The sequence below is a fragment of the Caenorhabditis remanei genome, chromosome I (assembly GCF_010183535.1).
Source record: "Caenorhabditis remanei strain PX506 chromosome I, whole genome shotgun sequence".
Taxonomy (NCBI): domain Eukaryota; kingdom Metazoa; phylum Nematoda; class Chromadorea; order Rhabditida; family Rhabditidae; genus Caenorhabditis; species Caenorhabditis remanei.
Window position 1 is genome coordinate 607,152 of NC_071328.1, and position 26,905 is coordinate 634,056.

The 26,905-nt window shown below is 37.9% G+C and overlaps 8 protein-coding genes across 8 annotated transcripts; 4 read left to right on the forward strand and 4 right to left on the reverse strand.

Annotated features, from left to right (window-relative positions):
- Nucleotides 1-6,292: 6,292 nt before the first annotated feature.
- Nucleotides 6,293-8,077, forward strand: GCK72_000082 (uncharacterized protein; the record flags this gene model as incomplete). The annotated part of the gene is made up of 2 exons (XM_053722255.1): nucleotides 6,293-6,591; nucleotides 7,969-8,077. 2 exons carry the CDS (start codon nucleotides 6,293-6,295, stop codon nucleotides 8,075-8,077), a joined length of 408 nt encoding a protein of 135 aa, XP_053590900.1.
- Nucleotides 8,078-8,747: 670 nt separating this feature from the next.
- On the reverse strand, nucleotides 8,748-9,914 carry GCK72_000083 (uncharacterized protein; the record flags this gene model as incomplete). Its single annotated transcript, XM_053722256.1, has 3 exons — nucleotides 8,748-8,880; nucleotides 8,936-9,538; nucleotides 9,616-9,914. 3 exons carry the CDS (start codon nucleotides 9,912-9,914, stop codon nucleotides 8,748-8,750), a joined length of 1,035 nt encoding a protein of 344 aa, XP_053590901.1.
- A 396-nt stretch (nucleotides 9,915-10,310) lies between these two features.
- GCK72_000084 (uncharacterized protein) lies at nucleotides 10,311-11,237 on the forward strand (the record flags this gene model as incomplete). The annotated part of the gene is made up of 2 exons (XM_003095553.2): nucleotides 10,311-10,396; nucleotides 10,625-11,237. 2 exons carry the CDS (start codon nucleotides 10,311-10,313, stop codon nucleotides 11,235-11,237), a joined length of 699 nt encoding a protein of 232 aa, XP_003095601.2.
- Nucleotides 11,238-14,587: 3,350 nt separating this feature from the next.
- Nucleotides 14,588-15,067, reverse strand: GCK72_000085 (uncharacterized protein; the record flags this gene model as incomplete). Its single annotated transcript, XM_053722257.1, has 1 exon — nucleotides 14,588-15,067. The coding sequence occupies one exon, from the start codon at nucleotides 15,065-15,067 to the stop codon at nucleotides 14,588-14,590; it is 480 nt and encodes a 159-aa protein (XP_053590902.1).
- Nucleotides 15,068-17,766: 2,699 nt separating this feature from the next.
- Nucleotides 17,767-18,944, forward strand: GCK72_000086 (uncharacterized protein; the record flags this gene model as incomplete). The annotated part of the gene is made up of 4 exons (XM_003095554.2): nucleotides 17,767-17,811; nucleotides 17,863-17,958; nucleotides 18,008-18,170; nucleotides 18,769-18,944. The coding sequence occupies 4 exons, from the start codon at nucleotides 17,767-17,769 to the stop codon at nucleotides 18,942-18,944; spliced, it is 480 nt and encodes a 159-aa protein (XP_003095602.2).
- A 1,222-nt stretch (nucleotides 18,945-20,166) lies between these two features.
- On the forward strand, nucleotides 20,167-21,889 carry GCK72_000087 (uncharacterized protein; the record flags this gene model as incomplete). The annotated part of the gene is made up of 5 exons (XM_053722258.1): nucleotides 20,167-20,179; nucleotides 20,228-20,621; nucleotides 20,700-20,873; nucleotides 20,918-21,256; nucleotides 21,616-21,889. The coding sequence occupies 5 exons, from the start codon at nucleotides 20,167-20,169 to the stop codon at nucleotides 21,887-21,889; spliced, it is 1,194 nt and encodes a 397-aa protein (XP_053590903.1).
- Nucleotides 21,508-22,174, reverse strand: GCK72_000088 (uncharacterized protein; the record flags this gene model as incomplete). The annotated part of the gene is made up of 4 exons (XM_003091984.2): nucleotides 21,508-21,588; nucleotides 21,635-21,781; nucleotides 21,840-22,021; nucleotides 22,066-22,174. The coding sequence occupies 4 exons, from the start codon at nucleotides 22,172-22,174 to the stop codon at nucleotides 21,508-21,510; spliced, it is 519 nt and encodes a 172-aa protein (XP_003092032.2).
- Nucleotides 22,175-23,833: 1,659 nt separating this feature from the next.
- Nucleotides 23,834-25,576, reverse strand: GCK72_000089 (uncharacterized protein; the record flags this gene model as incomplete). Its single annotated transcript, XM_003091989.2, has 3 exons — nucleotides 23,834-24,133; nucleotides 25,326-25,451; nucleotides 25,514-25,576. 3 exons carry the CDS (start codon nucleotides 25,574-25,576, stop codon nucleotides 23,834-23,836), a joined length of 489 nt encoding a protein of 162 aa, XP_003092037.1.
- Nucleotides 25,577-26,905: the final 1,329 nt, after the last annotated feature.

The following is a 26,905-nucleotide window of genomic DNA, read 5'->3' on the forward strand; positions in this document are numbered from 1 at the left end:
TGGAACGTGAAGCCGATTTTTTCACGTTTTAATTCAATTCTTCTATTTTTGCACTGAAAATACAGTATTTTTCAGGTTTTCCGACGTTGAAATGGATGAAAAAAGGTCCCATCCATAAGCATTGTGAAAAATTAAATCCTCTAACTCATGAGTCAGAAAACGCGAGTTTTGATCAGAAATTGACTTTTTTAATACAGAAAAACCGATTTGCAGAAAAATGAGATTTTCAGCAATTTCAGCCAATATACATATTTTCTGAAAATTTTAACGGTTTCACAGCCTCCTCAAGTACATTATGTGCAATTTCCGTTTGAAACAGTTTTCTGCCAAAAAAGTTATGCATATTTTTCTGAAAATCGGTTTTTTTGTATCAGAAAAGTCAATTTCTGACCAAAACTCACGTTGTTTGGCTCATAAGATAGAAAATATAATTTTTTAAAATTCATATGGATGGGACACTTTTTTCATTCATTGCGACGTCTGAAAACCTAAAAAATAGTGCATTTTTAGTGCAAAAAGTTAAAGAATTGACTTAAAACGTGAAAAAATCGGCTTCACGTTTTTTGCAGTTCTTTTTCGAAGTGTATTTGCCTTAGTTAGTTAAATTTGCCTTAAATAGTTAAAATCACACTTAATTTTCAAAATGTATTATTTCTTATTCCAGTAACAACATAACTCGGTCTTTTTGAAAACTTTAACTTTTTTGGTAGAACTGGTAGAAATCTAGGGCGACATTATGAACCAACCTAGAATGAGATGAATTTACAGAAAAATTAAGTTGACCTTTTCCTTCTAATTTTTGAAACCGGTTTTGTATGGCAAAGAACGGAAAATCAAAGATCTTCACTGTGAAACTAAAGAGACCTCAAAGATCTCGCCACCATGTTTTCAATTATGATCCAACATGCCCAAAATTATATTTTTCCAATAGATTCCATCAAGATCTTCATTTTTACACTTGACAACTTTTTGATAGCTCTGCACGCTTTTGAGATATGCGAAGACAGGTAGCTAAACCTCCAGGAAAAATTCCTACAAAAATGTTGTCAACTACAAAAATGAAGCTCTAAATGTGATCTTCCAGAACACTACAATTATAAAGCAATAAAGTCACATCAAGTCGTTGTGATGTCTGTTGAACTTGAGTTTCTCTCTCATTTACAACTGTGCGGTTTTTACAATTTCGTTATAGCTCACTTTTTGGTAATGCCTATTTAGAAAGTTACGTTCTGAGTTATGTAGGTATCCCTACAGATCTAAGTTCGGTTTTGCTCACTGACTCAGTTTCTCTTTTCTTTCCAAAAATGTTGCGGACAGTTTTTGAAACAAAACCCACTAGTCTTTCAAAGACTATACATGATAGTAATATCCAAAATATAGCTTCCTAACCAGGGAATGATCAGAAGTCGCAATATGAATAGTTTCAAGATAGACCCCGATTTTTTGTTATACTTCAGCAAAAATGAAAGTTATATCCATCACGATTATAATTTCAGTTTCCCCACTACAATAAACATGTCACTTATCCTTAAACCAAGCGTACCCGAAGGTTTCAATAAAACTAGCAAGCAACACAAAAATAGAAAAAAAAGCATACATTCTTAACAAGATTAGAAGATAGAAAAAACTTGGAGAAAAGAGAAAAACGAATAAGTCGCCCTCTCTCTCCTCTAAAAATGAAAATGATCACTTTTTCAAAAATTTCGATCGTTCTCAGGGAATTCTCTCTGAAGACACCAAAAACTATAAAGGAGTCACTTCTAATTCATGCAAGTCGTCATCATTTCAAAACAAAAGAAAAAGAAGGAAACGGGCGGAACAATTCGTAACGTATCGAATATATAAAAGAGAAAGAGGAGAGAAGAAGTGTTGACTTGTTGCCCAAAAAAACACAAAATTTATTTCTAGAGGGGGGAGGTGGGACCCCTCTAGGAAAAGAATATGTAATTGAGAAGGTTTTTGGAGGGGAGGGGGGATATGAGAGACAACTGATTTATGGGACACGCGAGTAGGGAAGTTCATTCTTTATATTGGTATCTAGGAAGGGATAGTTTAATTTAATTTAGGTATTTTATGTCTGAAATTTTAGGATATATGGAAATATGAAATTTCCTCGGTATTTCTCATTAGAGCGTGTTCACATAGGTAGGGTGGGACTGGTCGTGTATACAATAGTTGCATTAAAGCATACTTGCACCGGGCAGAAACGGGCCGACACGGGCCGGCGCGTAACTCGCGTCAAACTCAAAATTATGAGCTGAAAAATATACCAAAATGTAGATCTCGGCGAGTTCTATATCCGTGACCTACTACTGGCTGGATGGCAGTTTGTTAATGTGTCGCGGGCCGGGCTAGAATGGCTCTTTTCGGCCATTTTCGCGTTTTTCGGCACTTTTTCCCGGCCCGCGACATATTGACGGATAGCCATCCGGCCCGTAGTGGGTCACGGAGATAGAACTCGCCGAGATCTACATTTTGATATATTTTTCAGCTCAAAATATCGAGTTTGACGCGAGTTACGCGTCGGCTCGTGTCGACCCGTTTCGGCCCGGTTTGCAAGTTTACATTAAAACGTTATAAATCAGATAGCAAGTAAGAATTGGACAATGAAGAGAATATCAATTCCACACCATAAATGTGAATACATTGGGAGTTGGGAGAACTGAAGCTCTCTTTCCATCACTTTCTCTAATGACATCGAAACAGTCGTCTCCGCTGAAGTCGAACGACTTAGTTTTCATCATGAACAATCTGAAAGGAAAACATTAAGAGGGGTATTAGCACCTCACGCTTTTTACAACCGCGCTCTACCGAATCAACTGAAGAAAATTGTGTACGAAATTGAGAGAATTAGAGAAAAATAGACATTTCTAAATTTGATTTCGGTGGAGCGCAATTGTATGAACTGGGCTGACAATGGAAGGTCATGAAGTCAGTTTGGAGATATTTTGCATGACCTATATTATATTGTTGGAAAGCTGAGAAAACGCCGAGGGCAACAACTAAATATATATTTGGAATCAGAGTTTTCTCAGCTTTCCAACAATATAGGTCACGCAACATATCTCCAAACTGACTTCATGACCTACCCTAGTGAATTAATACTAATAGAACAAATATACTTACCGAAATTCAGACTGATACCGTCCTGGCCGTTTCTTTTCATCGAATGCCTCTATTTCCAACTGATCGGTAATCTTTACTAATAATATTCAGCAGATCCGTTTGTCTGTCCGTCTGTCGCCGACTCTAGCGCCCTCTGTACTGAACCGTTTTTAACGAAATTTACACAGATCGATTGGAAATTTTCCCCGGATGATGCCCGTCTATTTTTTTAGTTAGAAAAGTTCAAAACTAGGTCACTACGTGAAAAAAACGTGGTTTTCAAGCCTTTCATTGGTTTTCATTTCCAAAATAGGAAAATAGGAGTTCACGGGGAAAACAGTTATAGAATTTTTCATTCTACAAATGATTTCATTTCTTCAAATTTTCATAATGTTTTGAAAGGTTTGTACTACAAGTCTTGGGTCAGATCTATTCTGCAAACGTTGACCTGTTTTTTGCTATAAACAGTTGGATGTGGACGAGACGAGTCAGATGTTGAGGTGCAGGTTAGATAATATTCAACCAATCTGTTGTTTATCTGCTAATAGTAAGGAATCTGACTACTTTCAGATGATGATTTTCATTCACTCGAAATTTTGAGAAAATTCCAGAAAAAAAAGGTGGTTTTTTTAAACTTTTAAACTTAGAAATATAAGGAGCCATTACCGACGAACAGTCAAAAATTCAGGAAGCAGAATTTTTTGGATAAAACCATACTAAACAATCTTGAAAGATTTTGGAGGAGGGACGCGGCATTGCCGCCGATCAATCAAACACTTAAAAAGATTACTTGAAGTTAGAGACCGCAACATTTTTTTCAAACTCATTTTTTTCATAAAAAATCTCCATCCTGGCCTGTTCTTCAGGTAAATGGAAGTACATTCTTAATTTTTTTCCCGAAAATATTCACAGTCTCCGAAGTTACTTGGAGAAATTCTTTTGTTTTCCTGACCACGCAAAAAATATCTTCTATTTTCACGTTCAGTCAGTCAAATTTTTTGCAAAATTTAGGAAAGTTCGAACCAGAAACCCTTTGATTAAAACCCCTGCGTGTTATCCACTCAACTAAATGACCACAAATGTAACGCTGATAATAGGAAAAAATATTTTTGACGATTTTTTGAAATTCAAGAGAATTTTTTTGAAGGATATTCAGCATATTTCGAGATAAAACATCAAATATCTAAAATTCGACAGCACGAAATTTTTTGTTCCCAAGTGCATCTAGATCGAAATTTTGCGTAGAATCTGAATCCGTCAAGAAATGATGCGTGTTTGACGTGCATTAACCTGAACTGTCGGGAAAACTGATTTTCTTTCTGAGTCTGTTGTCTTCCGACACAGAGGAAACTACATTTTACAAATCAATAAGCTTCAAAATTTTGGGACAGGTACCTGAAGAGATGTCCAAATAGATATGTTATCACAGAAAGTTTTTTGGTGTGATGCCTCGCAGTTCAGATGGCTCCCAAAAAAATTCGAAAAACGAATTTTCTTTCAAAACATATTAGAGTATGTCCAGGACTATTAGAAACTGTCAAAAAATGATGCGTGTTCGACCTAGAACAAATTAAACGTGACATTTTTCTGAAAAAAGCAAAACGTTTTTTTCAGTTTTCTGAGAAATCTATACAATTGGGTGAAAGGAAAGTGTGCTCATCGAATTCTACGTACTCGATTACATAGGGGTAAAAAGTCTTCATTCTGTTTTATCGTACTGGGCTCTCAGAGCAGTCCACCAAACATTTCAATAACCTCCCCATGACGTCCCAAGAGAAGAAAATGAAAAACTCCGCCCACGTTCATTGCGGTCCCTACTTGAAGTGCATGTTTTGAAGACGTGAATAGAATAGCGAAAAAACATAGTAGACCAAATTTCAGCAAAATGGTTTTGGTAAAGGTTTCATAGTCTCAAGCCAAAAAAAGACAGTGAAAAACACCCAGAAGCCTACTAGGAGTATTCTGAATGAAAGAATACTACTCAAGAAGTGATGGTGATTTGTGAATAAGGAAGTCGAAACTTAAAATGGATATTTGAAAGATCACTCGCCTCTTGAAGAGGGAATTTAACTGTTCGCTACCGGAACAGGCTGCCTTAGTTAACAGAGTTGAGCGGAATGTGGTTTTTGAAATGCCAGAATGCGGAAGGCAGAATAAGAAGTCATATTTCAGAAGACGATTTTGTTTTTATTTTGTTGTGAAAAGCTTTTTTGAAAAAACCGATAGCCTCGGTGCAAAAAATCTCAGTAAATTCGAGTAAGCCAACTAATTTTTCAAGCTGATATTCTCTAAGCAGAGGAAAAATTCTTAAAATGACAAAAAGCGAAAATAGGAAAATTGTTGGCGGAAAGAAGAAAGTGGAAGGCGGAAAGAAAAAAGTGAATAATTCCGCTCGCCTCTCTTAGTTAACAAAAACTACCGACAAGTGAAGACGTTTTACGATCCAGGAGTAGCAGAGAATTCTGAGGCCTCGATAGTCGGAACTATTTGAGAAGCGCCGCAGGCGCTGTAACACCCAGAAGGGTGGTGTAGAGAAAGAGGTTGAGCAGCCGTTAGGCTGCGTTAACCGACTGGTTAAATCTCTATTGAGAAGATCACTTTCAAGGGACAATTCGATATTGAGAAATTCTAAATTCAGGTATCCTTCACTTTTCATCCATTTCCTTATAAACTCATTGAGCATCTTCTCTGTCAGAACAGCTCCCCATAAATTGATTTTTCGGCCATTGAACTTTGATAAGAGGGTTATTCCACACTGGCCTGGATAGGATAAATGAACCCTTCCAACTTCGAGTAACTTTGATGTAGCTTCTTCATTAATTGGTGAACAAATTAGTAAAGTAGTTAAATTCGGATAATACTGACTCATAAAGGTGTCCAAATCGTTCAGATCTAGCACTGATTTTCCTTTCACAAGTATCTTACTCACGTTCTCGTATATAATTATGAAGAGTACTATAAGGAGGGAGAACTGTCCTCCTATTGATTCTTGTACTGGGGATACCGATGACAGCGTGCGCAACGCAAAGCGTTGTGTATTACCCTCAAAGGTAAGGTACTGGTGAGAGAAAAAATGACGATCGCAGTTATTGATTCTTACAGGACCAACCGCGACGCGTCGCGTTGCGTCGCGTACCCTTTCTCAATACATTTTCGCCTTCAACCCTTCAATCCCTCCATTTCCAGAATGCCCATACCCCTCCTTCACTTCCCGTATGTAGTCCAAAAGGAAATCTTTAAATCAATGGAATATTGTGAACTGTTTATAATGTCTCTCTGCTCGAAGCGAATGAAATATTGTGTGATTCGAGCAAAACGAAAAGTGCACGAATTATGGTACGGTGTAAATCCTGCCCTGAAGTTTATTGCACTCCAGGAAGGGGAAAGCCCAGTCGACGTGATAATCGCATTTGATGATCAGCCTGAGTTGAGTGGAATGAAACCAATGGAATTGGAGATTGGAGACAATTTCAAAACACGCGGAATGTGAGTTGTCTAAATTTGAATGTAATGGTCATTGTCTCATATACATTCATTTCTTCCCGTTTAAATAACTCACTGACAAGAAAAAGATCCAGAGTTGAATATGCAAAATTATAAATGAATTTGGCATATTTAGCTTCAAAATGGAAGAAAAACTGCATTTCTTCATAAAAACATAATAATTCCGTTACATATCCATAAAATCGTTTTCATGTCAAATGTTTTTATTTTTCATCAACTTCTCTTCATTTATCAGAACTAAATATGCCACATTCACTCTAAAATTAATTTATCTCAAAAAAAGTACGAATTTCGGGTCAAGAATCGTACGTTTTTCGTGTAAAATCCACCTGAACCCTATTTTGGCTGAATTATACTTTTACGTTTGATACTGAAATTTCAGAATTTATTGCAAATATTTTTAACCGACAAAATGGTGAGGATTCAGCAAAAAAATTGGAGAAAATTAAGTCAAAACGGGCCAAAAAACACAAAAATAGTTAATTTTTTGGTGAAAAACTTAAAAACAGCCATTAGCGGCATTCAACCAAAAAATGCGATTCGCAGAATTTACAATTAAAAACTCAAAAATTTGCGTGAGTTGGAAGTAATAGGTCATGAAATATATCATTGGAAAGCTGAGAAAACGCCGATCTTAAATATATATTCAGTTTTTGCCGTCGAGGTCTGGTATTCGAAAAATGTGAGGTTCTCTATTTTACCGAACTTTGACCTTGTTTTTCTCAATTACCAGGCTCCAAGGGCAAAAACTGAATATATATTTGAAATCAGCCTTTTCTCAGCTTTCCAATGATATAGGCAATGTGTTATGACTTTGAATTTATGAAAAAAAAAGAGATTGAAGTTTGATTTCAGAGTCAAAACAGTGCAGTCCACACTCGACCAAGAATTCTGTTCCATACGTCTGCCGAAGCTTGATGCAAAAGTGACAAAATCATTACATGAGCATGTCAAACAATTATTTCGGTATACAGTACCATGCGGAATAGAAATAGATAACAACTCATTGACTGAAGAACTTCCAGTATACGAGAACGTAAATAGAATACATGTAACAGGAGGCTCAATACTAGAACTGAACGATTTGGACACTTTTCTGAGCCAGAGTTATCCTAATTTGAGTACTTTGATGATTAATTGCCCAATTAATGGAGAAGTGAACGATTCATCAAAAATACTCGAAGTCAGCAATATTTATCTATCGAAACCTGGACTGGTTGGCGCTAGTCTCTTGTCAAAATTTACGGGACGAAATATTGTTTTTAGTCATCTTGTCATAGCAGAGAAGGAGCTCAACCTATTCATAAGGAAATGGACGAATAGTGAAGGTTATCATCATTCTGAAATGGTTTATTTTAGTGCACCTCCTGATTATAATCTCAACACAGGTCTAATAATCGATCAGTTGGAAACAGAAGGATTCAATCCAACAAAACGCCCACAGTGGTATCAAATCGATTTCAAGTGAGTATTAACACCACAGTGTTCTGACAACTGCGCCCTACTGAAACGAGACAGGGGATTTCGGTGGGGCGCAGTTGTAAGAACTCTGATGTGCTATTCGAATGTTTTGCGACACCTTTCATTAATTTCAGATTGTTTAATATTCCAAGCTCACCTGCCGATTTCAGTGGTGACAATTGCTTTGATGTCATTCGAGAAAGAGATGGAAAGAGAGCATCTATTCTTTGTTTTTCAAATTTTTTCTTTTTTTTGGTATGGAATTGATTAACCAATCTTCACTGTTCTTTCTGTAACTCATTTGCTATTCAACTTATAATGTTAACCAGAATTTCACTATAATAATCTCAATGGTGTTATTGCTTCTCGCCAGTTTTCACATTGTTTTCCTCATAAATGAAATCCCACTCACGGCACCCATAACACAATAAAAATGTTTTCACCGAAGAATTGTATAATTTTGGAGTCGTTTCATTGCTATTCGCTCAAAAATGCACGATTCAGTAAATTTTTTAAAAAGTTTTATGCATTTGAGGGTGTCATAGTAAAACTAAATGTCCCACAAAAATAAATATAAATTCAAAAAAAATGTTTGAATCAAAAGTTTCTTGAAAATGCAATGCAATATTGACAATTTTTATTTTTCAGAACTTTAAGAATAAGAATAAGAAGGAAAATCAATTCCAGACCAAAAATGTGAAGGAACTAGGAGTTGAGAGAACTGATGCTCTCTTTCCATCACTTTCTCTAATGACATCAAAACAGTCGTTTCCACTGAAATCGAACCGATTAGTTTTCATCATGAACAATCTGAAAAGGAAAACACGATTAAAATCAGTTATTTCCAGATCAAATGAGTGCTTACCGAAATTCCGACTGATACCATCCTGGCCGTTTCATTTCATCGAATTCCTCTATTTCCAACTGATCGATTACATGATCTCTATTAAGAACACATTCAGGGGACAATTTTATATTGACAAATTCTAAATTCTGATATCCGTCACTTTTCATCCATTTTCTTATAAACTCATTGAGCATCTTCTCTGTTACAACAGCTCCCCATAAATTGATTTTTTTACCATTGAACTTTGACAGGAAGGTTATTCCACACTTGCCGGAATAGGATAAATGAACCCTTCCAATTTCGAGTAACTTTGATGTAGCTTCTTCATTAATTGGTGAACAAATTAGTAAAGTAGTTAAATTCGGATAATACTGACTCATAAAGGTGTCCAAATCGTTCAGATCTAGTATTGATTTTCCTTTCACAAGTATCTTGCTCACGTTCTCATATATTGGAAGTTCTTCAGTGAGTGAGTTCATATGTATTTCTATTCCGCATGGTACTGTATACCGAAATAACTGTTTAACATGCTCATGTAATGACTTTGTCACTTTTGCATCAAGCTTTGGCACACTTATCAAACAGTATTCTTGTTTCAATCTGGTCAACTTTGTTTTGACTCTGAAATCAAAGTTAGTTATTTGAAAGTGAAGAAATAAAAAAACAATGAAGATCACACTTCAATTAAGAAAACTCACATTCCAAGTGTTTTGAAATTGTCTCCAATATTCATTTTCATTGGTTCCACTCCACTCGGCTCTGACTGGTCATCAAATGCGATATGCATATCTGCAGGGATCCCACAATCTTGAATTCCAATTAGCTTCATGTCTGGATACACACCGTACCATATCTTGGCTATTTTCACTTTTGCTTGAATCACACAATTTTTCATTCGTTTTGAGCAGAGTGACATTAGAAACATTTCGCAGTATTCCATTGATTTGAAAATTTCCTTTTGGACTACATACGGAAAGTGAAGAAGGGGTATGGGCATTCTGGAAATCAATGAGAAAAGGTGAGAGAGAGAGGGGAGAACGAGTTTGTCGTTGTTACTGACTCCCCATAGACGACCGCAGTTATTGATTCTTGTAGAGCAAACCGCGACGCGTCGCGTTGCGTCGCGTACCTTTTCCCAATACATTTTCGCTTTCAACCCTTCAATCCCTCCATTTCCAAAATGCCCATACCCCTCCTTCACTTCCCGTATGTTGTCCAAAAGGAAATTTTCAAATCTATGGAATATTGTGAACTGTTTATAATGTCTCTCTGCTCGAAGCGAATGAAATATTGTGTGATTCGAGCAAAACGAAAAGTACCCGAATTATGATACGGTGTAAATCCTGACCTGAAGTTTATTGTTCTCCACAAAGAGGAGAACCCTGTAGACGTGATGATCGCTCTTGATGATAAGACGGATCTGATTGGGATAAAACCAGTGGAATTGAAGATGGGAGATGATTTCAAAACGCGTGGAATGTAAGTTTGAGTATAATGATCATTGTCTCACAGATAATTAATTCTTTACTTTTTATTACCCATTCGCCGGTGGCGCAGCGTTTGCTCAAAGTTCCCGGGACGAGGTGTGGGTCTCGTTGCGACTACCGTACACGTTTTATGGGAATAGTACGGAAGAGAGCCGCCATCAATCGCTATTCCGCCTCGTCTCATATATATTCATTTTCTAATAACTTACTTTTATTTCAGAGTCACAACAATGCAGCCCACACTCGAACAATATTTCTGTTTCATACAATTGTCGAAGCTTGACGCAAAAGTGACAAAGGCATTGTATGAGCATGTCAAATCATTATTCTGGTATACAGTACCATGTGGATTGCAAGTGGATGTCAACTCACTCACTGAAGAACTTCCAAAATACGAGAACGTGAGCAAGATACTTGTAGAAGGGAAATCAGTACTAGAACTGAACGATTTGGACACTTTTCTGAGTCCGTATTATCCGAATTTGAGTACTTTAATGGTTAATTCACCTATTAATGGAGAAGTGAACGATTCATCAAAAATACTCGAAATCAGCAATATTCATTTATCGAAACCTGGATCGGTTGGCGCTAGTCTCTTGTCAAAATTTACGGGACGAAATATTGTTTTTAGTCATCTTGTCATAACAGAGAAGGAGCTCAACCTGTTCATAAGGAAATGGATGAATAGTGAAGGTTATCAGAATTTAGAAATGGTTTATTTTAGTGCACCTCCTGATTATAATCTCAACACAGCTCTAATAATCGATCAGTTGGAAACAGAGGAATTTGATCCTACCAAACGGCCACAATGGTATCAAATCGATTTCAAGTGAGTATTATCATTTTCCGCAGGAATTTTTTTTTCTTCTTTCAGATTGTTTTATTTTTCAAGCTCACCTGCCGACTTCAGTGGAGACGACTGTTTTGATGTCATTCGAGAAAGCGATGGAAAGAGAGCATCTATTCTTTGTTTTTCTAATGTTTTCTTTTTTTTGGTATGGAATTGATTACCCCCTATTCTCTGTACTTCTTGTACTGCCCATTTGCTATTCAACTTATAATGTTAACCAGAATTTCACTATAATAATCTCACAGATATTACTATTTTCCCTTATTTTCACTGTTGCAAAGAATAAAATGATACTTACGAAACCCCCCATACTCCAAATTCTGAATTTCGTGCATAAGTGTGAGCAGAAACGCGTCAGTAGTCATTAACAGAATAAAAATGTTTTGAATATGTTTTCACCGAAGAACTGAATAGTTTTGGAGTCTGAAAAGAAATTCCAGTTAAATTTCTCGAAAACAGCGATGGGCAAGGTGCCAAAAAAAAACTTGGATGAGTGCTAAATTCAAATATTTTGTTTATTTGTCACATGTCTCAATATAAACCGCGACGCCCACGCAAAATACCTTAAGCCTCGCACTGTTGAGAATCTTGTCTGCACAATTTTAGTGGAGTCGACTGTTACAACATCGTTAGAGAAGGCTCTGACAAGGGTATACAGAACTATGTGGTTTGGAAATTGACATCAGGTCATTTTCTGAAAAATATACGAGAACGTGGATGAGATATATGTGAGCGGATGTAATCAGAGAAAACAATGGAAAGAGAGCATCTATTCTTTCTTTTTCTAATTTTTTCATGTTTTTGGTATGGAATTGATTAACCAATCTTCTTTCACTGTCTATTCGTTAATGTGCCGTGGGCCGGGCTAGAATGGATTTTTTGGCCATTTTCGCGTTTTTGGCACATTTTCTCTGCCCGCGGCACATTAACAAATAGCCATCCGGCCCGTAGCAGATCACGGGCATAGAACTCGTAGATATCTACATTTTGGTATATTTTTCAGCTCATAATTTTGAGTTTGACGCGAGTTACGAGCCGGCCCGTGTCGGCCCGTTTTGGTCCGGTTGACAAGTATCTTCTCAAAAAAAACTATGCCTCCCATCTTCTCTCTTTTTCAGTTTATTTTTCATTCCCTCAATCCTCACATCACCACTTTTCATCGAAAAGCGAGTGAGTCTAATGAGGGGCTCGAGAGCTAATGAGCACTTCCGTGGTTGCCATGAGAAACGGGTTCCCTGGGGAAGGAAGAGTGGATAGATGTTTTCGAATATGAGTTTATTGAGTTGAAGAGTTTCGAGGAAAAACAAAATGGAAAAAAAAGAGAAAATCACATGAAATGTATTAAAACTTTTGGAATGAGAAATTAAATCCTTATTATCGGTATGCGAACAAGCATCAGGTGATGTTAAAGGCTTTTACGAAATCGGTCCAATACAGTATTTGATCCATACAAAACCATTTTGAAAAAAATCCATGCGCCTTTAATATTTACCACCCAGTGCTTTCCTGCGAACCGATAACAAACAAAGAAAAATTCTGTCACAACTGACTATGAGCTCGGGATTTTGGAGAAAAAGGTGTACATGCAAATTGGGTAACTCGCTTCAATGTATATCATATGTATAGCTCTCATCGAGATCTGCAATTTGGTCTATTATTCAGGTCACCAGGTTGAGTTTGAAGCAAGATACTACCCGATTTGCAAGTAAAGCAAGAAGAAGAAAAGAGGCATAGTTGTGAAGCAGAGCTGTGCGGAAGTAAAATTTTCAAAAAAGGAAGTCGGAAGAAGGAAGAAGGAAGTTGGGTCCGAACCCGGAAGTTAATTTTGAAAATGACAAATTTGAGGAAAAATTTTCGTTGTCATCTCTGAAAGCAAATTTTGGCGTTGTTTTGCATACAAAGTTCCATTAAAAACCACCAAAATTCCGCTGAAATTCCGTCGAAAATTAAACAATTTTTGTGAACTTTTTACACGGAAGTCGGAAGTGGCGAGCAATTTCAATGGAAGAAGGAATAAAATTTCAAAAAAGGAAGAAGGAAAAAGGAAGAAGGAATTCCGCACAGCTCTGTTGTGAAGGCTTGGCTCGACCCGGTTTGGCCCGACTTTTTACTGGAAAATTCGAAAAGTTTTGAATTTTGGCGCCAATTATTCAGGCCGTCGAGTCGGGCCTGAACCATGACAAGTATATGAGTAGAGGGAAGATCAACATGGAAATGAGAAGTAGTGGGCGGAATAGACGGGCGGCGTAGTGTCGAATGAGGTGTCGAGGTGTCGAGGTGTCGATGAAGAGAGAGAGAAAGAGAGAGTCTGAAAAAAAAAACATTGTTAGAGATGGTCACGCGCTCAGTCGCACAACTGTACGCACGTTGTCAAACTTAAAAACCGCGACGCGCACGCAACGCCTCCCACCTTTGTGTCAAAGTGACAACATGATATAAGGGCTGAGGCTTACGGGTGTGTCTCGCCTCGGGGGCGTGGCCTAGCCAGAGAAATATTTACCTTTTGAGATATCCATCAAATGCCAACCTCGATGATATTTGAATTTTGGCGCCAATTTTGGGAAGTATGAGAAGGGGGAAGATTGACATGGAAATGAGAAGTAGTGGGCGGAATAGAAGGGCGGGGTAGTGTCGAATGAGGTGTCGAGGTGTCGAGGTGTCGGTGAAGAGAGAGAGAGAGAGTGAGAGTCTGAAAATAAAACATTGTTAGATATGTTCAGAGCAAACGCGCTCCGTCGCACAACTGTACGTCACCCCGTCCCGCGCGTTCCGGATTGTCAGAAAACGGTTGAAAATAAACAAATATTTTTGAATCTTTGGGAATCGGGTCCCCAACTATGTCTACCGATTCTGTAAAAGTTTCACTGTTCTCCGACAAAATGGCTTGTGGCTTACGGGTGTGTCTCGCCTCGGGGGCGTGGCCTAGCATGAAAAATATATACCTTTGAGATATCCATCAAATGCCAACCTCGATGATGCCAAACGAGTAGAAATTTTTGAAAATATTTGAATTTTGGTGCCAATTTTGGGGGAAGTATGAGAAGGGGGGAAGATTGACATGGAAATGAGAAGTAGTGGGCGGAATAGACGGGCGGCGTAGTGTCGAATGAGAGTCTGAAAAAAAAATCAGGATAATTATGATCAAAGTGATAAAAATTAGCGCAGTACAGTCCCTACAACCGCGCCCCATCGAAATTCCTTATCTCATATTCTCTGAATCTCTCAATTTCACATACAATTTTCATTGGCTTCGGTCGGTAGAGCGTGGTTTACGTGGCTTGTGGCTTACGGGTGTGGCATGAAAACTATATACCTTTGAGATATCCGCAGGCATCACATGTTCACCACTTCCTCGATGACGCCAAACGAGTCTCGAAGCTCTCTGTAGATGGGCGACACAATGAATCTCGGGTAGGAGTCTCTCTGCATGAGAGTGTAGATTTGCTTTTGGGCGATGTTGAACGTCTCACTTGTTGGACTTTTCATGTTTTCATTTATCTTCTCTCGGACGGTGGCATCCAGGGAGACCTCTTTTGAAGAGAGGATTGAGACGAAGTCTTCATAGATAATCCTAGCCTTTTCCTCGACCTTTTCCGAGTTTCTCTCTCTTTTGATCTCTTCACAGGCGATCCAGAAGAGAATGTTCTCGTCGGAGTACTCGCTTTTGAGGAATGCGGTGAATGCTCTTCGACCAGTTTCGTGGTTGAGCAACTCCTCGAATGAGACTCCCCATTTGAGCACCAATTCGAAGGTGACTTTTTTTGGCTTCTCGTGGGTTGTGGTGCGGCTGGGGCAGCAACAGATAATGGCCATTCTGAAATTATTTGGGTAGGTTGATGAGCGGCGGAATTTAAAAAAAATGCCGAAAAACGAAAAGCAGAATAAAATATCCATATTTTGTTGTATTACCTCTTGACACAGTCCTTACAACCGCGCTCTACCGAAACAGAAGAAAATTGTGAGAGAAATCGAGAGAAAAAGAGAAAAAGAGAGATTTTTCAAAGGGATTTCGGTGGAGCGCGGTTGGAAGACGCGTGCCGTGCTAATAAATAGCTCCTAAAATTGGTAAAAGGAGGGCTGAAGTCATATTTTTTTTTCAGATTCTGAGCAACTTTTATCATTGGAGCATATGCTAAAAATCGCTCTAAACGCCCTAAATTTTTCAATTTATATCGTAAAAAAGGAAGAAAAAACACGAAATTTTGTTGAAAAAGCAAGAAAACGAGAAATCAATAAATAAAAAGAAATAATTTTGTCCGAGAGGACTACACGGGTGGCGAAAATTCGCGTGGGAAAACTCTTCCACCTTGGCTCTTTTTGAGCCGGGAAAACGTGAATTTAGGGCGTTTAGAGCGATTTTTAGCATATCCTCCAATGATGAAAGTTGCTCAGAATTTTCTGAAGTATCAGAATCTGAAATAAAAGAATATGACATCAGTCCTCCTTTAAATTTGTGTTAAATTTGACTTTTTTGGTAAAAACTGATAGCTTTGCTGCCAAAGACCTCAACAATATCAATAAATTCAAAAAACAAAAGAGAAAAAAATTTTCAATCTGAAAATGGCGGAACGTGGAAGGCTCTACGGTACCGAGATAATTCATTTTTAAAGGGGGATTTTGGGAATTTACGGAAATTCCGGTGATCATACTCGAATACGCCAAAAAAATGACTAAAATGCTAAAAATCGGTCAGTTCTAGCCGAACTTTCTCTTTTTGTGTTTCTAGGCCACGGAACGTTTTTCCGTGTTCGTTTCGCAGAAATTCTTGACGTTTTTTCATAATTTTGGTTCGAAATGAATCCCTTTGTCTAAAACAAAACGAACGGGTGGGAAGAAACTTGTGTGGCCTAGAAATCCTAAAATCCTACAGAAAAAAGTTCAGCCTTTTTGGAAATTTGAGTGTTTTTCGGAAGAAAAATCGCGGCTTTCGGATTTATTTTTAGAGATTTTTGTGAATTTTATATAGAGTTTTTAACATAAATTATAGAAATACCCTCTTCCAGCCAATTTTTTGTTCAAAAGCCCTTAACAAACAACGTTTTTTTTAATCAGAAAGATGATTTTAAAACTCGAATATCTCGATTCGGGACAGGTTTCTATGAAAACCATTGAAATATTCGGAATCAGCGTGTTCAGAAGGACCAGAACACATCACAAAAAGTGAAAAAAAAACAATCCGTCGTCACGAAAACCCAAAAAAAACCATTGCAAGGCTGAAAGCTAATGAGACGTTACACTCAAAAGTGGTGGGACAGAGCCAGTCAATAAGTGGGCGGAGCAACAAATCAGGGGCAACACGGCTGCGGACGCGGCTCCCAAAGGTATTTGATAACGGGTTAGCTTCCATGGAGTTGGAAAGAAAGAGAAGAGGAGATGGAGAGACAATCAGAGAGATGATAATTAGTGTGTTGGCATGGCTCCTTGATGCTGCTGCTGCTGCATTCTAAGTAAAAGAGCACAGGGCATGAAGTAGAATTGATCGATGGGAGAGCGCCGTTAGGCCCCGCCCTCCCAGAGCACAACAGAAATTGCTCCGGGACGATTTGAGATTACTGTACAACCAGTCAGTAAGACGAATCCTATTTTGGAGGTGGAGCCTAGAGAATAGAAAAAGTTTGAAAAAACTGAGTATCTTCGGCCATCCAGTGCTACCGTAATTGGGTTACGGTAGGCTTTGGCACCATGCTACACCAAATTTTCGGGTTCTCGCGGTTCAAATTTTCATATAAATGTGAATACACCGAATTATCAGTGCGCACGCGACGCGACCGCACCGCCTCCCATAATTCCGCGAGAATCTAATTCAAATACAAGACATTTCCGGCAACTCTGTAGGGGGGAAGGCGTGAATTTTATAAAATTTTGATTTTGAAACAATTTTTTGAAAAAAAATCCAGAATTCGTTTCATCTGTGTCAAGTAACGTCATTTTTTGACGGATTTTAGCTCTTTAACCCGGTCAGGGGCACAATAATTAATCTTAACCTGACGCATATTATATCAGAGACATAGAACTCGTTGAGATCTACATTTTCATATATTTTTCAGCTCATAACATTGGGTTTCAAGCGAGTTACGCACTTGTGAAAAATTATTATTTTTCAAACTTCGCGCGTATTTCCCGAGAAACCCCATACTTGACGACAATTGCGGACTTTGGATTTTTTATTCATTTTTTATCGTTTTCTTGAGATTTTTCAGTGTTTTCTAGTGAAATTTGTATTTAAAAAACATCAGAAAACATTTACAATCTTAAAAAAAATAATAATTCAGTTATAAAATTGCTGAAAATCCATAGAAAACTAGAAAAATCTTTAAAACACTAGATTTGACGCGCAATTGCGGACCCAACAGAAAAATTATTTTTTTAAATAAAAACGATTTTCTTTGCGAGGTTTTTATGGATTTCTGACGAATTTTCGATGTTTTTTCTTTCTCAAAACCTTGAAAATCATCAAAATTATGTAATTTAACAATTAAAAATCAATTTTTTCAGTCTTTTCATCCAAAAAAATGTCGAAACGAGGACAATCATCGTCAATGTCTTATAAAGACAAGGTAGCCTCTATAAAATGTATAAAATCTGTATAAATGAATCAAATTTTTCAGGCAAATCTTCATTTCGTCGAGCAAGAAGAGCCGGCGTTCATCAAGGCGATGAAATCGAAAATGGGATATAAGGAACCGGCGAAATTGGAGGATAAAGTAAAAAATTATCAAAATTTATCGAGTTTTCTCATTTTTTGAATTCCAGTTCGACGAGGAGGCGGGACCAGCGGATTTCGACGACGACGAGACAGATTTGATGCGAATGAAGGAAGAAGATCGGCCTCAGGTGATCGTTTTGAATGAGGAGACCGATTTGACGAAGGAGGAAATGGTCAAGGAGTTGGACGCGAAGAAAAAGGTGGAGGAGGGTAAGAAAAATGGTTTTTCAGCCGAAAAAACCGGAAAAATTGCGAAAAAATCTCAAAAATTGGGGTTTTTAAGCTAAAAATTCGATTTTTCGATTCTAAAAACCCGTTTTTTGACTGAAAATGAGCTAGCTTTCATCGTTTTCGAACAGTTTATATGATTTTTTGATAAAAAACTGATTTTCACGGAATTCTTAGATTTCTGACTGAAAATTGCCGATTTTTCAGTGTTTTCCATTATTTTTTCGAAAATTTCAGGAAAAAACTCGAATTTTGGACTGAAAATGAGGTTTCGGGCTGATTTTTCGATCGAAATGGACCAATTTTCGTTAAAATTCCTATTTTCGCGAAAGATTGACCCATTTCTTAGCGAAAATGAATTTTCCAGCGTTTTTTAACCAGACAACATAACATTTTTTGAAAATGGCGAATTTTCGATGCTACAAGCCATTTTTTGACTGAAATTGAGTAATTCGGCAGAATTTTAAACAAAAATGAGCGGGAATTCTATATTTTCTATTGAAAATTACCATTTTCTCGTTAAAATGGCAATTTTTCAGTGTTTTTTTTTAATTTTCAGCCAAAAATTGCTCATTTCCAGACAAACTCATCGCCGAGGGAAAGATCACCTTCAAAAAGCCGGTGAAACGAACGACGGATGGCGATTCCGTTGATGAAGAGGCTGAAAAGAAGAAAAAGAAGAGCACACCGACGCCGACTGTCAAAAAAGGACTGCTATCGTTTGGAGATGATGATGAGGAGGAGGACGATTGCTGATTTAATTCATATGTACAATTTTTGAATATTCTGTGAATAAATTTGGTTTTTATTTAAAAATTTTGAGGTTTTAGTGATTTTTCAGGAAATTTTCCGGTTTTCCAGCTTTCGAAAAATCGATTTAAAAAATCTTCAAGTTTAAAGGAGCAGAGACTTTTACCGTTGGCGGGTTTCGCCACGCTTACAGTATGCCAACAAATGTTCTTTGCGTCTGTAAATATACTGGCGTACCGTCTGCGCGTTTTTCAGCTAATTTTCGGTCAATTTGAGTCCAAAATCGTGTTTTTTCGACATTTTTCAGTGATTGGCAAAAAATATTTCTCTGAAAATGATAAATTAATAAATTTTTGAGTTTTCTGGCAGTTCTCTTGTTTTTCGACGGCGTTTGATGTTTTATCCGATGTTTTTGCGGATTTTTGGTGGATTTTCTGCATTTTTCTGAGATTTTTCGATTATTTCAATCGGAATTTTAATTTTAAACCGTATTTTTCGCTCAATATTCCATTTTTTATTTTAAAAATCGATGAAAAATTCTTCAAATTTAAAGGAGCAGAGAATTTTACCGTTGGCGGGTCTCGCCGCGCTTACAGTAGGCCAACAACCTGCACATCTAACTCTTCGCAGCAGAAGAGAAATTCGTTTCCATTTTTCGCTATTTTTCTGTTTCGTCGGCTGTTGTCCGAAAATTTTCAAATTTTTTCGTCTGAAAATATTCTGGCGTACCGTCTGCGCGTTTTTCAGCTATCTTTCGTTCAATTTCATGCAAAAATCATGAAGTTTTGAATTTTCTGGCAGTTCTCTTCGAAACGTCTTATGTTTTTCGATGTTTTATCCTAAGTTTCTCTCTTAAAATCGTTATTCTTCTCGTTTTCTTGCAATTTTCTTTTATTTTTATTCATTGTAAAATGGCATCTGGAAGTGGCCGCGGAAGAAGCCGAGGATCGGGATCCAACAACAGCGGAGGAAAGACTCAAGACTACTATGGCACGATCCAACCGGATCATTTCTTCCGGGCGCCCTCAACGTTGCTTCGCCAACTTTATCCCGATCGAAATGGAGAAAGCCGACTACAGCATCTATCAATTTCATGTCGAGTTCCATCCTCAAGTGGATTCAAAACATATGAGAGAGACTATGCTGCTCCATGAAAATGTGACTGAAGAGATCGGCAGATTCCACGTCCTCGATGGAATGATTCTCTACTTGACTGAATGACTGAAGGATGGCAGCAGAATGTGAGTTTCCTATGGAATTTCGACTGAAATTATTGATTTTTATTTCAGCAATGGACAATGCGCAGACTATCAACATCTTCTACACAATCATCCGTCGTTGCCTCGATGAGCTCAGCTTGACTCAACTTGGTCGTCACTATTTCAACTCAAAGGACGCCAGACACGTTCGAGAGTACAATATGAGCATCCTCCTGAGATTTGAGACTGCTATCCGCATTTACGAAGACCAGCTGATGCTCTGTATCGAGAATCGTTTCAAGATGGTTCGCCGAGACTCGATGTACGACCTTGTCAAGAAGGAGATGCAAGCATGTCAGGGAAATCGCCAACGAGTTCAGGAGAAGATGAATGAGATGTTCGGATGCTCCACCATCATCACCTTGTACAACAACAAGCTTCATCGCTTCACAAGACTCGATTGGAGTAGCCACGTAAGTCATCAGTAATTGTTTTCAGAGGCTCTCAAGAAGTACTACGACAAGAACAACAACACTCTTCCAAGTCGTTTGATTCTCTACAGAGACGGTGCCGTAGATGGGCAAATCCCATACAACAAGAATACGGAAGTGAAACTTGTTCGTGATGCTTGTGACATGGTGACTGAACGTGTCGCCAAGCTCAGCGGCAAGGTACACAAGTCTATCAAGCTGGCCTTCATCTTTGTTACCAAGCGCGTCAATATGCGTATCTTGAAGTGAGTTTTTACTCTTAAATACTGATTTTATTTCTATTTTTCAGGCAAGGAGCTACAAGAGCCAGTGCAATCAATCCCGATCCAGGAACGGTCGTTGACACTGTCGTCACTCGTCCAGAGAGAATGGACTTCTACTTGGTGCCACAGTTTGTCAACCAAGGAACTGTCACTCCAGTCTCCTACAACATCATTTTCGACGACACGGAACTCGGACCCGATAAGCATCAACAACTCGCCTTCAAGTTGTGCTATTTGTACTACAATTGGCAAGGAACAGTTCGTGTGCCAGCTCCATGTCAATACGCGCACAAACTCGCCTTCTTGACTGCTCAATCGCTTCACGGAGATTCAGATGAAAAGCTTTGCGACAAACTTTTCTTCTTGTAAGCTGATCTAAATGCACCCGCTCTATTGTCCCAGTTTTAACCCTGTCAGTCTTGTCCAATTTCTGTATTGCTTAGCTCTCTTGTTTTTATTCAAATGGGATCTTTAGATCCTAACATTATTATTGGTTATTTAACAAATTATGTAGATCCACGATTGCATACAACTATTGTTTCGTAATATAAATCTAGCATTTACATTTATTGTAACATTAATTTACATATTTACATTTAACGTAGGATAGGTGATTTTATACTGCTTCTTCCGGAACTTTCCAATTCTTGTATGCGGCGCGTTCGGAGAGTCTAGGTGGTCGGTTTCTTCGTGATTCCTAGGAAAAAGTAATCAATATTTTCAGAGAAAACTTTAGAACTTACAATGCTATTGGATCTCTTCGTTTCATTGTTGAACAACTCGATGGAATCATCTCTCAACTTGTCCAACATCTGTCTTGTCTGCTCATCCGTGTACACCTTCGAACTCTTCCGATACTTTCCATCCTCCGTCGGCATCAGAAGAATCACCTAGATATTCTTCTGATGAAATTCAACTTAAATCCACAGGAAATGCTGAAAAGAATACCTGTGGCGCCGGCTTCTCCTCCATCGAGTGGATCCAATCCCTGGCTTTGAAGAACATACAACGGATTCCATAGGCAGAGTAACGGATGATAAGGAGGATGAGAAGAATCGAGAGGATAACAAGAGCCACTTTGATATAAGAGGAGAGTGAGATGGCTTCAGTGACAATTGAATCGACTTCGGCTGGAAATGAATTTGAGGAGGAAATAAGGAGGGATCACACTCACTGGTAATATTAAAAGAAAGGCGTGAGAACTCCTCTTCAAACTTGTCACCCAGATCGCCAGCCTTATCGGTCACCGATTTGAACAGTCGGGTGCCGAGATTGTTGAGCATTTTTGAGGACTTTTTTGGGGATAAAAATGAGTTTTTTCGATTCGAAAATTCGGAAATGACGAGGGGAACGACCTCGTGTGAAATGAGTCACGACTTGTTTTCAACTTGTTCGACGATCGATTTTGGAGGTCGCCTCGTACTTTTTTATTTCTAATTGAATCGGAGAGAGTTGCCAGAGAAAGAGAGATGTTGTTGTGGTGATCTATGAGAATTCTTCCTCTTTTTGAGACGAAGAATTCGAGACGATTCGATGCATTGTTTACAGAGCTTTTCGGCAAATAACAAGATTCTTCGCGCCTTTTTTTGGAAATTCGGGGAGGAGTAGGAGGCTTACAAGTTGAGATGGTATTTGTATAGTGGACATCTGGACATTGGGATGGACAGACGGACAGGAAATTGTGGATTTTTTGGAAAAAGTGGACATCCGGATGAACAGATAGACAGAATGTGGATTCTGTCCATTTTGAGAAGTAGTGGACATCTGGACAGTCAGACGGACAGACAGGAAGCCTCGGACATCCGGATGAACAGATCGACAGAAAAAAGTGCCTTTTTGCTGTTTTTTTCAGATTTTTTTACATAATTTCGAAAAAAGCTGAAAATTGTTGTTTTTCGGAAAAGATTAGGGAAAAATCGAACAAAAAACAGTTGGTGGCCTAGAAATCCAACATTTTGGAAAACTAGGCCATCGGAGTTTTTCAAAGGCTCACAAGCTGAGATGGTATTTGTATAGTGGACATCTGGACATTGGGATGGACAGACGGACAGAAAAAGGCGAAAAAATCAAAAAGTCGTGGTTTTTCGAGTTTTTTCAAGTTTTTCAGGTCAATTTCGTCTATATATTGAATTTTGGACATCCGGACAACAGGACACGAGGATGGACCGATCTGGTTTTCCAGAAAAATAAATTCTGAAAAATATCAGAAAATTGGTGTTTTTATCGCGAAGATTTTCAGATTTTTTCAAAGTTTTGGAGTTTTCTAAGAAAAAATCCATTCTTCTTCTTGAAAATCTGTAAAAAGTTAATAATGCAATAACAAAGATGTTCATATTATAATGATGAGGGCAATGATTATGGCACAAGAAGTACAAAATATGGGAATCTAAATGGGAAAAAAATCTCAAAAAATGGGAGGAAAATGCAGAAAAAAACGGTGAAAATTCAGGAAAAAACGAAAATTTCAGCAGTTTTTAATGCTATCAGTCGAAATTTTGAAAAAAATCGAAAAAAAAAGTTGGTGGCCTAGGAAACCCAACATTTGGAAAACTCGGCCATCAACTTTTTTGGTGAATTTTTTGTGTTTTCTGACGATTTTTCGAATTTTCAAAGAGTTTAAGTCGAAAATTTGCCAAATTTGCGTAAAAATAAAAGAAAAAAGTTGGTGGCCTAGGAAACCCAAAAAATATAAAATTCGGCCATCAATTTTTTTTTTAGATTTTTCGTGTTTTCAGTGTTTTTAAAAAAGATTTTTAGAATTTTAAAGTGTTTCAGTTGAAAATTCGCAAAATTTGCGTAAAACTAAAAGAAAAAAGTTGGTGGCCTAGGAAACCCAAATTTGGAAAACTCGGCCACCAGTGTTTTCAGGTGTTTTTGATGTATTTTCACCGTTTTTCACCGTTTTTTGTGCATTTTCCTCCTAAAAACCACTCAAAAAACAATTATTCCTGTTCAAGCTCGATGAGAACACCGCCACAATCTTTGGGATGCAAGAACATGACATGTTTTCCGTGTGCTCCGATCTTTGTCTTCTCTCCGAGAGTCCGAATTCCTTTAGATCGGACGGCTGAGACTGCCTCTTGAATATCACGAACTTCAATGCAGATATGATGCATTCCACCGTCTTTATTCTTATTCAGAAACGCTTGAATCGGAGATTTCTCACCAAATGGATGGAGAAGCTCGATTTTTGAGTTGGGGAGTTCGACGAACACTGTGTAAACTCCGTGCTCTGGTTGGGGCTGAAATAAGCTAATTAGGAGGGTAATTAGGGAGGGTAATTAAGGTTTTTGACACTTTTAAGAACTTTTGGTTCGTTTGTTGATGTTTGACGAATGGTCAGTTTTCAGCCTAATTGGCAGAAATTTCTTTCACAACCGAATTTCATTTTGGTTTGGGGGATGTAAACCACCAAAAGAGAACCGGTTTACTTACCCCCATTTGCCATTACTATCCAAATTTTGGATTTATTCGTTTATTTGTATGCCAAAGGGGTCGTTATGTATATAGTTATTGGACTTTTCACCACAAAAAAGACAGAAAATTCGAGACGTCGAATCGGGGGGCGCTTTGAAATCATGAAACCTTCAGAATCCGGCTACGAGGTGTTCTGAAGTCTTCACTATGAAAAAATGTGAATATTCGGACATTCGGACACTCAGACACACAGACAGACGTCTCCCGGACAAACCGACACACAGACAGACTAGGAATCGCTGGTGCGCCTTCGACGCATTCACAATTTCCAGCTGTTCCTGAATAGACTGGCGTATCTTTGGCGCGTAAGAAACCGTTTTCAGAATCGGCTGGGGCGCCTTGGCCGCGTTTTCTTCGATAGCTGTGAGAACCGATTTCTCCAGAGACAGAACGTGTCTGGGGCGCCGTCGACGCGAAAATTGGAACTTTCTTTCATCCGTGTCTGTCTGTGTATCTAGATGTCCGCGGGATCTGATTTACAAAGAATCGCTGGGGCGCCTTTGCCGCGAGCCTGTTTTTCGGTTCTGATAGCCATCTGGGGCGCCTTCGGCGCGTTTTTAGTTTACCTGCCACTTTTCGGACTGAAAATTTGAGTTTTTGAAGTTCTTCTGCACTAAAAATACTCATTTTCGAAGTTTTTCAGAGAAAAATGAGGTTTTGGAAAATTAAAAAAAAAAAAATTTTTTTGGAAAAATGTGAATTTTTCAGTCTTTTTTCTTTGATTTTAACTATTTTTAGTTGTTTTTCGTGCTTTTGGGTGCCCTTCTATAAGAGGTCACCGGTCAAAAACCAGAAATCCGAATTGTTTTCGGATTTTTGATTTAAAAAAAGTTTTATCACGATTTTTTGAAATCAAAAACACATTTTAATCGATAAGCTTTGATCGATTAATAGATTGGGATCAACAAAAAAGTTGTAGATCAAAAAAATGTTTTTCTCGAGGGACCCTCAGCTTACCACAGCCTCGGACACTTTGGCGCCGAGATTCTTATAGAAATCGGAGGATTTCTTCAAATCCGGAGTAGCGATTGCCACGTGGTTCAGCTTCCCGAGAAGACCGGCCAACGGGTGGGAGGACATTGACTGAAATTTTTTTTTCTGTAGATCAAAAAAAAATTTTGTTGAAAATCTGAAATGAGACCTACTCTAGCGGAAAGAGCAAGTTTTGCTGAGTTTTTGAGTGCAAAAACCGAGCGGATTGATGCCATCGTTGGGGAGAACTGGAAATTTTAAATTTTTTTCGATTTTTTTTGGAATTTTTGGGCAAAAATCAAGGTTTTTAGGTGAAAATAAGTGGAAAAATGAAATAAACAACGGCGAAATCAGCAGAAAATGTGATTTTTTCGACGGAAAAGTGGTCAATGGTCACTGGGTGTAAAGTCTCGTTTTGCACGCACTCATCGTCTTTTTTCATTTCGCAACGACACTCCGATATTCCGCTGGCGCGTGTTGTTTAGCGAATTGTGGGTTTCGGGCAATTTTGTGGATTTTCGAGGTTTTTAATTGATTTCTGTGGTAAAATGTTGATTTTGAAGGTGTTTTATAGTAAAATAAGTAGAAAAAGCGTGTTTTTATGGCTAGAAACCCAGATTTTGACCCAGAAATGTGAAAATTCGGTTAAAATTGGTATCAGAAATTTTGCTAGCTTCAAAAAATGTTTTTGACATGAAAAACGCCGATTTTTGAGGTTTTTTATAGTGAAATAGGTAGAAAAAGCGTGTTTTTATGGCTAGAAACCCAGATTTTGACCCAGAAATGTGAAAATTCGGTTGAAATCGATGCCATTGAGTCGTCCAGCTTCAAAAATGTTTTCGGCATGAAAAACACATTTTTGAAGGTTTTTTATAGTAAAATAAGTGGAAAAAGCATGTTTGTATGCCTAGAAAGCTTAATTTTGACCAAAAAACCATGTCATTTCACTGAAATCGGTATCGGACAGTCGTCTTGGTTTAAAAAATGTTTTCGGCATGAAAAACACATTCTTGAAGGTTTTTTTTATGAAATAGGTAGAAAAAGCATGTTTTATTGTCTAGAAATCGAAATTTTGACCCTAAAATGGAAAAATTCTGGTGAAATCGACGCCTTGCTTCAAAAAATGTTTTCAGCATGATTAAAAAAAATTTCTGTTAAAATAGGAAGAATGAACGTGTTTTATGTCTAAAACTCTCTAAAACTCAACATTTTGACCAGAAAACCATGTCATTCCACTGAAATCTATGTCGGAAAGTCGCCCCAAGTGTTTTCGCCATAAAAACTGATTTTTAAAGGTTTTTTTTTAGTGATATAAGTAGAAAAGGCGTGTTTTTATGTCTAGAAACCCAAATTTTGGCCCTAAAATGGAAAAATTCTGGTGAAATCGACGCTTTGCTTAAAAAATGTTTTCAGCATGAAAAACATGATTTTTTAAAGAAAATTTCTGTTAAAATAGGTAGAAAAAGAGAGTTTTTATGCCTAGAAACCCAAATTTTGACACCAAAATGCGAAAATTCTGGTGAAATCGATGCCATTGAGTCGTCCAGCTTCAAAAAGTGTTTTCG